This window comes from Perca flavescens, chromosome 16, assembly GCF_004354835.1.
Source record: "Perca flavescens isolate YP-PL-M2 chromosome 16, PFLA_1.0, whole genome shotgun sequence".
Lineage (NCBI taxonomy): Eukaryota > Metazoa > Chordata > Actinopteri > Perciformes > Percidae > Perca > Perca flavescens.
The window spans coordinates 29,855,141-29,866,134 of NC_041346.1; the positions used below are offsets into that span (position 1 = coordinate 29,855,141).

Genomic DNA, 10,994 nt, shown 5'->3' on the forward strand with positions numbered 1-10,994 from the left:
ATGGTTTAATACCAGGGTCTCTCCTAAGTGGAATGCAGCCATCAGTAATGGTTTAATACCAGGGTCTCTCCTAAGTGGAATGCAGCCATCAGTAATGGTTTAATACCAGGACCTCTCCTAAGTGGAATGCAGCCATCAGTAATGGTTTAATACCAGGACCTCTCCTAAGTGGAATGCAGCCATCATTAATGGTTTAATACCAGGGTCTCTCCTAAGTGGAATGCAGCCATCAGTAATGGTTTAATACCAGGACCTCTCCTAAGTGGAATGCAGCCATCAGTAATGGTTTAATACCAGGGTCTCTCCTAAGTGGAATGCAGCCATCAGTAATGGTTTAATACCAGGACCTCTCCTAAGTGGAATGCAGCCATCAGTAATGGTTTAATACCAGGACCTCTCCTAAGTGGAATGCAGCCATCAGTAATGGTTTAATACCAGGGTCTCTCCTAAGTGGAATGCAGCCATCATTAATGGTTCTGAAATACACCTGTGCTTTTCCTACTATGGCATGTCAACATGTCTGCCGTGATAAAGGTCAATAAATGAAAACAAACAGATCCTCATGCATTTGTTTTGTTTTCACTGTACCGAACTCGCACAAAACCATGACCCCCTACCTTATGTATATTAACACAGACTAAATCCTAGTTTTAGATAGGTGTAGCTAAAATATCAAACCTCATTGGGTCTTACCAGTGTATCTCCGTGTGTACTTCGTCCACAGCAATCCCACCAATCGGTCCCAAAACCTCCAAGTTAGAGAGGAAACGCCCTAAACATATTCTTTGTAAATCTTTACAATTATTCCCTTAAAGAACCAAGCAGGCCACAGCCCTATGTTCCCACAGCCCTATGTTCCCACAACCCTATGGTCCCACAGCCCTATGTTCCCACAGCCCTATGTTTCCACAGCCCTATGTTCCCACAGTCCAATGGTCCCACAGCCCAATGGTCCCACAGCCCTATGTTCCCACAGCCCTATGTTTCCACAGCCCTATGTTTCCACAGCCCTATGTTTCCACAGCCCTATGGTCCCACAGCCCAATGGTCCCACAGCCCAATGGTCCCACAGCCCTATGTTCCCAAAGCCCTATGTTCCCACAGCCCTATGTTCCCACAGCCCTATGTTCCCACAGTCCAATGGTCCCACAGCCCTATGGTCCCACAGCCCTATGTTTCCACAGCCCTATGGTCCCACAGCCCTATGTTCCCACAGCCCAATGTTCCCACAGCCCTATGTTCCTACAGCCCTATGGTCCCACAGCCCTATGTTCCCACAGCCCTATGTTCCCACAGCCCTATGTTCCCACAGCCCTATGTTCCCACAGTCCAATGGTCCCACAGCCCTATGGTCCCACAGCCCTATGTTTCCACAGCCCTATGGTCCCACAGCCCTATGTTCCCACAGCCCAATGTTCCCACAGCCCTATGTTCCTACAGCCCTATGGTCCCACAGCCCTATGTTCCCACAGCCCTATGTTCCCACAGCCCTATGTTCCCACAGCCCTATGTTTCCACAGCCCTATGGTCCCACAGCCCTATGTTCCCACAGCCCTATGTTCCCACAGCCCAATGTTCCCACAGCCCAATGTTCCCACAGCCCTATGTTCCCACAGCCCTATGTTCCCACAGCCCAATGGTCCCACAGCCCTATGTTCCCACAGCCCTATGTTCCCACAGTCCAATTGTCCCACAGCCCAATGTTCCCGCAGCCTTATGTTCCCACAACCCTATGTTCCCACAGCCCAATGGTCCCACATTTCTAGGACATTTTCAAAATTAGGTCTTGTGTTCCTTAATTTCCCTTCATTGTAAGCCCTATCCAACATTTTTTTTAAGGGTTAAGGGTGATAAAATCTGATACAAATTTATGCAAAAGGAAATGTGGGAACATAGGGCCCTAATTTTGAAAAAAAACAAAATCGTAGACATGTGGGAACATAGGCACGCTCCCAAAGACGGAGAGTGTCCACAACATTAACATTGTTCAATGTTTTTTTGCTCTCCAGCTGCCAGTTGGACCTCTCCACTCTGTCCAAGGAGCAAACTCATCACCTGGAGCTGGCCCTCGAGGAGTCCCGTGGCTACGTGGTGCTGCTGGTCACGCTGACCGCCTCGGCGCACGTCTCCATCGCAGACCTGTCCGTCACACCGCTGGACGACCCGCTAGAGCGCAGCGAGATACTCAAGCGATACGTGAGCAGCACTCTTAAAGGAACACGCCAACTTATTGGGAATTTATCTTATTCACCGTAACCCCCAGAGTTAGACTAGTCCATACAGACCCTTCTCATCTCTGTGCGTGCTGTAAGGCTGTCTGATGGCTCCAGCATTAGCTTAGCCCAGCACAGATCATGCAGGTAACTGGTTCCAACTAGCCTAGCTTAGCACAGATCCTGCAGGTAACTGGTTCCAACTAGCCTAGCCCAGCACAGATCCTGCAGGTAACTGGTTCCAACTAGCCTACTGCTCCGAATTGTGACAAAAGTGACAAAATAACGCCAACATGTTCCTATTTACATGTTGTGATTTGTAGAGTCACAGCGTGTACAAAAAACAACATAACATGAGTCACAGCCATCTTCTAACTGTAAACAAACCGGGAACTATATTCTCAGACAGGCTTGCTGCGAGCATATCATTCCGCCCGAGTACTATATTCTTCCGCCTGAGAATATAGTTCCCGGTTTGTTTACAGTTAGAAGATGGCTGTGTCTCATGTTACGTTGTTTTTTGTACACGCTGTGACTCTATAAATCACAACATGTAAATAGGAACATGTTGGAGTTATTTTGTCACTTATTGGGAGCAGTAGGATTACTGGAACCATTCACCTGCATCTTCTGTGCTGGCCTGATGCCGCTGGAGCCGCCAGACAGCATTACAGCACACACAGAGATGAGAAGGGGATGTATGGCCTTGTCTAACTCTGGGGGTTACGGTGAATAAGCTTAATTCCCAATAAGTCGGCGTGTTCCTTTAAAGCGCCCATATTCTGCTCATTTTCAGGTTCATAACTGTATTTTAGAGGTTGTACCAGAATAGGTTTACATGGTTTAATTTTCAAAAAACACCTTATTTTTGTTGTGCTGCACGTTGCTGCAGCTCCTCTTTTCACCCTGTGTTCAGGTCTCTGTTTTAGCTACAGAGTGAGACCTCTTTTCTTCTTCTTCTTCTTCTGTACTATCTTTGATTGCACTCGCACATGCTCAGTAGCTCAGATCGTAGATCATGTCAGCTAGCTTGTCAGTACCCGATCCGTTCCAACTGCAGAATCCGCTCTGCGCATGCGCAAGATGTTTGCGCATGCGCTGTGGTACGATGATTTACGACACTACCCGATCTGTTCCCACACTAGCCTCCACCGGGAAGCTGACGTTAGTTTAGCTAATAGCTAATTCACGTTAGGTTAGTTAATAGCTAATTTGGGCGGACCGCTAGGTGATTATAGCGGTCTGCCGTTAGCCTCCACTGGGAAGCTAACATTACTTTAGCTAACAGTTCATTTGGCTAACCTCTAGCTGATTGTAGCGGTCTGCCGTCCGTCAGCCTCCACAGTTAAGCTAACGTTAGTTAAGCTAACAGCTAATTCGGCTAACCGCTAGCTGAGACAGCATGCAAACTTTTAAAAGACCCTCAAAATAAAACTTCAAAACAAACGTTAGCATATATAACAGCTGTTACGTCAGTTCTGCTTTACTTGTGCTCATTTAAAATACAATCACTCAATACTTATCTTTATTGTTACTGTAAAGTCTTAATTTAGCTGTAGCCTGTTTCTCCCGTTATGTTTGACTTAACGTTATTTTAGACTGAATCTAGCTGTCCGTTCTGCCTGCACGATCCGTTCTGCGCATGCGTTATTTGTCGGCTAGCGGTTAGCCGAATTAGCTGTTAGCTAAACTAACGTTAGCTTGGGTGGAGGCTAGCGTGGAACAGATCGGGCAGGTCGTAAAACAGTATTATCGTCTTGCGCATGCGCAGAACGGATTGTGCAGGTGGAACGGATCGGGTACCGACATAGCTCCATAGACAGTAAAAGAAAGGCTGTTTCTCCAACTTCCGTCAGTTCCAAGGCAGGATCAGCTGGGAGACTTCTTCTAAACCAGGGAGCACATGGAAGTAGTTCTTTTGGAGATTAAGGTGAACTAGTGTGTGTTGTAGCAGTGCTTTGCTACTGAGAACGAGGTAGCATGCTACGAGCTAACGGTTGCAGTTAGCCAGCTCGTTTCGGCTAGTGACGTAGAAAGCCGAGCCGATTTTGACCAGCTCACCAGGAGACTGAAGGCAGGACACATTCAGAAACCAGATCTCACTCAGAACACCATGGATGGATGATTTATCAAAGTGTGTATGTGTGTGGAAACACCAGAGACACAAAATAACACCCCAAATCACCATCATCATCATTTTATTTATTTTTTTCATTATATGTAAGTAAGTAATATGGGCACTTTAATGCTTCTGATGATTTCTAACTAATAAAACACAGGCTGGATCCACTGATTCTCTATTATAGTCTCTGTATATGTTGTCTCCAGGGTGTGATAAAGTCGTTCTCTAACTGGAGAGACGTGGGCATCGTGCAGGTGAAGGTGATGAGAGCCGAAGGACTCATGGCTGCCGACGTTACCGGTAATCAAAAATATTCTCATCGTATATCCTGTTCTGTAGACCAGTGGTTCTCAAATGGGGGTACGTGTCCCCCTAGGGGTACTCTGGAGGACTGTAGGGGGTATGTGTCCCACTAGGGGTACTCTGGAGGACTGCAGGGGGTATGTGTCCCACTAGGGGTACTCTGGAGGACTGTAGGGGGTATGTGTCCCACTAGGGGTACTCTGGAGGACTGTAGGGGGTATGTGTCCCACTAGGGGTACTCTGGAGGACTGCAGGGGGTATGTGTCCCACTAGGGGTACTCTGGAGGACTGCAGGGGGTATGTGTCCCACTAAGGGTACTCTGGAGGACTACAGGGGGTATGTGTCCCACTAGGGGTACTCTGGAGGACTACAGGGGGTAAGTGTCCCTCTAGGGGTACTCTGGATGTCTACAGGGGGTATGTGTCCCACTAGGGGTACTCTGGAGGACTGTAGGGGGTATGTGTCCCACTAGGGGTACTCTGGAGGACTGCAGGGGGTATGTGTCCCACTAGGGGTACTCTGGAGGACTACAGGCGGTATGTGTCCCACTAGGGGTACTCTGGAGGACTACAGGGGGTAAGTGTCCCACTAGGGGTACTCTGGAGGACTACAGGGGGTATGTGTCCCACTAGGGGTACTCAGGAGGACTACAGGGGGTAAGTGTCCCTCTAGGGGTACTCTGGAGGACTGCAGGGGGTAAGTGTCCCTCTAGGGGTACTCTGGAAGACTGCAGGGGGTAAGTGTCCCTCTAGGGGTACTCAGGAGGACTACAGGGGGTAAGTGTTCCTCTAGGGGTACTCTGGAGGACTACAGGGGGTATGTGTCCCACTAGGGGTACTCAGGAGGACTACAGGGGGTAAGTGTCCCTCTAGGGGTACTCAGGAGGACTACAGGGGGTAAGTGTCCCTCTAGGGGTACTCTGGAGGACTGCAGGGGGTATGTGTCCCACTAGGGGTACTCAGGAGGACTACAGGGGGTAAGTGTCCCTCTAGGGGTACTCAGGAGGACTACAGGGGGTAAGTGTCCCTCTAGGGGTACTCTGGAGGACTACAGGGGGTATGTGTCCCACTAGGGGTACTCAGGAGGACTACAGGGGGTAAGTGTCCCTCTAGGGGTACTCTGGAGGACTACAGGGGGTAAGTGTCCCTCTAGGGGTACTCTGGAGGACTGCAGGGGGTACGTGACATTTTTTGCAAAGGTTTTTTTAAGTTACAAGGCCGCAGTTACTTCTATTGTCACTTTTTTGTCCCAGATTTTGTCATTTGTCACCTTTTCTTGAAGGTTTTGTCGTTTGTTTTGACCTATTCTGCCTTTCTTCCTGTCTTTTTTCTTCCAAGTTTTTGTCACTTTTTTCGAGGTTGGTCACTTATTTGAATTTTTTTAGTTGCCTTCCTTCTTTCTACTGTGTGTTTTTCAAAGTTTGTATTACTATTATTGACCTATTCTTGCCTTATTTCCTTCTTTCTTATTTTCCTTTCTTTTTCCAAGGTTTATCGTTTATTGTTTTTAAAGTTTTGTAGCCTTTTTCCATCCTCATTTAAATTTTTTCCAGGTCCAAGGCTGTTGTTAAGTAAATCTATCGCTGACATCGCTGTATTGGTCCTCTTTATATAGACTTTTTTTTTCTACCAAAAATTATTCAAGCTGGTTACATTACGTTAGGGGCTTAAAAAAAACTGTTCAAAGGGGGAACATTATTGAAAAACGCTTGAGACCCACTGCTATAGACTATACCTGCAGTGATCCATTGTACAGCAGCTGTGTAATGTAATGTGAATGTCTTTGTAGGAAAGAGTGATCCCTTCTGTGTGTTGGAGCTGAATAACGACCGGCTGCAGACTCATACGGTTTACAAGAACCTGAATCCCGAGTGGAACAAAGTCTTCACTTTGTGAGTGACCATCTGTCCACGTTTATCTGTTTTTTCTTCTCCTCATGAAAACAGAAATACTATGTCTTCTTCTGGGCTTTCTTACAGAGGTTTAGCTCAGTTGCTATTTTCACTTTGGTATTACTAACTCCAATATGGCTACTAGAGGTGTTGAAATTACTCAAATAAACGATGCATGGAATCGTGGACATGGACGATGCTGCATTGATAATCGGCCGGCTCATAATCGATTATTTCTTTACAATTTAATGTGGGTTCATGTATGTATTCTGGTATGTTTTGCACATTCAGGAGGTGCCATGTGCTCAGTGCTGTATAGTTTTATGTATCCAGTTTATTTAGTATTAGAGCCCTGCAGAATGTTTGGTTTTTGAAGCTTGAAAAGCTACGAATTAAATCTCCTACATGGCTTTAATAGAAACATGGATTTGACGCATCGTGATGCATCGTGATATCGCATCGAATTGAATTGACATGATAATCATAATCGAATCGGGAGATCAGTGAAGATTCACACCTCTAATGGCTCCACATACAGACACTTTATTCCCCCTCTCTGTGTCACGTTTTCTATTCCCTCAGCAACGTTAAAGACATTCACTCGGTGTTGGAGGTGACAGTGTTTGACGAGGACAGAGACCGGAGCGCTGACTTCCTGGGGAAAGTGGCCATCCCGTTGTTACATGTGAGTGTGATCGAGGAAAAACACACACCTAAGGTGTGTAGAAATATCCTGATACGGGTTGTAAAGGTCTTAAGTAGACTGCACTTTCCTTGAAATAAAAAGATCCCAAAAGTCTTAGTTTGAAATAGGGGTGTGCAAAAAAAACGATTCACATTCGTATCGCGATTCAACCTCTACCGATTCAAAATCGATTCATATTTTAAATGTATTTATTTATTTATTGTATGTCTACTGCAATCACATGGCAAAAGTAACTACATTTACATACTGTGAATTGTTTTTTGAATCGGTTTTGAATCGAAAATTGATTTGGAATTGAATCTTGAGCCTAAAAATCAATATCGAATGGTGACATTTTCTGAATCGTGCACCCCTAGTTTGAAACCTGTCGACACTTAAAGGGAAGTTTGGTTACAAGCTTCTTCTCCATAGTCGGTGTGTTATAGCTACAGTAGATGGCGGTTGGAACACCCCCAGTTTGGGGGTCTGTTATCGCTGCTCTCTTTAAAGGCGCCGACACACCGAGCCGGTGATCGTCTGGCGAGGTCGGTGACTCGAGTCTGTTCGGTGTGTCCCGTGCCGTCACAAAAATCTTTTTAAACTGACCTTCGTTGATCTGAAATGAAGACAGATTCAGCAGCTGCACGGCCTATTTCTCGCTTAAAATGTTTTCAGAAACTCGTTTCGGTGAACTATTTCATAAAATATGAGATCGTATTATGAACGAGCCTCCATTATGCCAAGCCAGACCCACGTGACGCGTTCGTCGTTTCCGGTTTTCCATTTTTTTTTTGTGCAACAATACAGATTAGCGCCGCCTGCTGCTATGGAGATGTATTACGTCTAGCACACACGCAGAACATACGCTCAAGTCGGCGTTGCTTTGGTGTTTTCAGAGGAAAGTTTTTGACCAGCTCGGGGAGACTGGCTTTACTGCCAAAGGTCGGCCGTCGAGGGTTGGTGTGTCGGTGCCTTAAAGCCACCAGACTCCTTTTGTCATTTTAACTCGCAGAACACAGGAGTTGCTGCTCTACCGCTGCCTCCGTTGCTTAGTTGGTTTGTTAGTTTTGTTATTTCCTAACCCTTTAAAACACCAAAATTACAGAATAACACAAACTAACTAACCGACGGAGGCAGCAGTAGAGCAGCAACCTCCCATGTTCTGCGAGGTAAAATGACTTTTTTTTGTCAAAGGAGTCTGGTGGCCTAACTCTAACCTTTACCCTAAATACATACCCCTACTTACTTCCAAGAAATGTACCTTATTAGATTACAAACAATTTTCCAAAATACAGAACAGTCCTCATTAACTTACTCGAAAGATTTACCTTATTAGCCTACATCTTACTACTTAGTTCATTACTGGACTCCTTAATAACTGTCTTTATCTTATGTTGCTTAACTACCTCCAACAATTTAGCTAATACAGGCCTTAAACTGATCCTTTAACCCAACTTACCTACTTTCTTGCCCAAAACCTAGCCCTGTTATAGTCTCTGGTGGCTTTGAAGAGAGCAGAGATAACAGCTTCAGTTCCCCGTCGTAAAGAGCTGTCTGACAGCCAGGTAAAGCTCTGAAAATACTTTAAATATAGCGTCCACTTAAACTAATAGAGATGTTTTTAGGGGTCTAAAATGTGTTTAGCTGCTGCCCCCCGTCCACAGCTTATCTTCTGTGTCTGTACTTCTGCCTGCTTCTCTAAACTGGAGGTGTGCTTGCGTACTGTAGCTAACACACTGTCTATGGAGAAGTAGCTCTGGCAAACACACTTCCAAACATCTGAACTACCCCTTTAAGTGTTTAATCCAAACTGTAACCATGTTTTTATATTTCTGTCAGATCCGTAACGGTGAGCAGAAGAGCTACGTGTTGAAAAATAAGGAGCTGACAGGGCCGACTAAAGGAGTCATCTACCTGGAGATAGATGTCATCTACAACACTGTGAGTGTCCGTACCAAAGGTTTAACAATATATGTATGTTTGTTCAATTGTGAGATGTGTCCAGAGAGGATGAAAGACATGTTTTTTAATTTACAAGTGAGTTGTAAGGAACTCAGGAAGAATAGAACCTGCAATGAGGATCGCTTAGCACAGATCCTGGAGGTAACCGGCTCCATCTAGCCTAGCTTAGCACAGATCCTGGAGGTAACCAGCTCCATCTATCCTAGCTTAGCACAGATCCTGGAGGTAACTGGCTCCATCTAGCCTAGCTTAGCACAGATCCTGGAGGTAACCAGCTCCATCTATCCTAGCTTAGCACAGATCCTGGAGGTAACCGGCTCCATCTAGCCTAGCTTAGCACAGATCCTGGAGGTAACCGGCTCCATCTAGCCTAGCTTAGCACAGATCCTGGAGGTAACTGGCTCCATCTAGCCTAGCTTAGCACAGATCCTGGAGGTAACCGTGATGTTGAAGGTTGTTGATAAACTGAAGGATGAAGTCTTCCGTTTATGTGTTGAGAAAATTCTCCTCCTTCTTAAGCTAAATAAAGGCTTTAAGAAGCCTCTTGGATCAGCTGTAAGATGCATCGTCACACAGCTGAAAACAGGCCTGTTTTTCTGACACCATGAAAAGTTGAGTCTGTAATTACCTGTCTTTTGTCTTTTTTGTGTTTTCCCCTTCAGTTTAAAGCTGCTTTAAAGACTGTTGTCCCTGCAGAGCAGAAATACATCGAGGAAGAACCAAAAGTGTCCAAGCAGGTATGTTTATGTGCATTATTATTATTATTATTATTATTATTATTATTATTATTATTTGCAATGATGGTAAATCATCAGCTACATCGCGCAACAGACAGTTTCTGTGATATTTTAGTTTCTCTCATTTTTTCCTACCATTGACTGTATAATATTAATGGACAGAGCATATGTGACATCACCCATTATGAGACAAGATATACTTTATTGTCCCCGAAGGGTAATTAGTTTTGGGCTCTGTCCGTTCTGCAGCGTTACAAAGACAACACAGAATACAGAAAAGACAACAAATACAAATATCTCTCAACACATACTGTACTCTCATGCAACACAAACATGCTAAGATATTGCACAGCTGACATCAGAGATGGGAGTAAGTCACACATGGGCAAGTCTCAAGCAAGTCTCAAGTCTTAACCTTCAAGTCTCAAGCAAGTCCAAGTCATTTTTTGTGACAATCAAGCAAGTCAAGTCATAGCTTTGGTCAAGCAAGTCACAAGTCAAGTCATACAAAAGTTTCCATTTTTAAACAAGCTAAAGACAGTGGTTATGAACTGCTGGAGTTTTATTTGCATTTTTTACTCAAAAGACATTGTGTCCACATACATGGAAGAGTTTAAATTAACACAGATAAAAAAAAAATCACAGCCTAAAACTGATATTAGGCCAACAATAAATCAACATTGTTCAATATGCCTCAAACATGACATTAAATCACGAAATTCCTTGAAACACATCCTTTAACCTTTCCTTAAAGAACAAAACATATTCTTTGGGAGTAGCTGAATCCCACCACATTTGCTTATCACATGGAATGGAAAGTATATGTTGATATTTGACAGTGTATTTGTGAGTTAATGTGTGCGTGTTTGAGAAAGAGTGAGTGAGGACTTCCGGTTTGACGCATGACGGAGTAGGTCGAAAACTGGGATCACTCAGTTCAAATCCTGGTAAAATCCTAGTCATATCCGTCTGATATTACACAACTAGTTGTGCAAACGCTGTACTTAACCTATAACATGAAGAAGGCCACTAAAAAGCCAAATCAACTGGCGGACCAACAAATTACGAAAGTAATTCAAG

At 44.7% G+C, this 10,994-nt stretch overlaps 1 protein-coding gene across 3 annotated transcripts in view; it reads left to right on the forward strand.

Annotated features, from left to right (window-relative positions):
• mctp1b (multiple C2 domains, transmembrane 1b) overlaps positions 1-10,994 on the forward strand; it is an 89,400-nt gene that overhangs the window by 62,961 nt on the left and 15,445 nt on the right. For all 3 annotated transcript variants that reach the window (XM_028600803.1, XM_028600804.1, XM_028600805.1), the window contains exons 8-13: positions 2,010-2,196; positions 4,542-4,635; positions 6,428-6,530; positions 7,113-7,215; positions 9,055-9,156; positions 9,840-9,914. In XM_028600803.1, the coding sequence (XP_028456604.1) occupies positions 2,010-2,196; positions 4,542-4,635; positions 6,428-6,530; positions 7,113-7,215; positions 9,055-9,156; positions 9,840-9,914 (664 nt within the window). The remainder of the gene's footprint in view (positions 1-2,009; positions 2,197-4,541; positions 4,636-6,427; positions 6,531-7,112; positions 7,216-9,054; positions 9,157-9,839; positions 9,915-10,994) is intronic.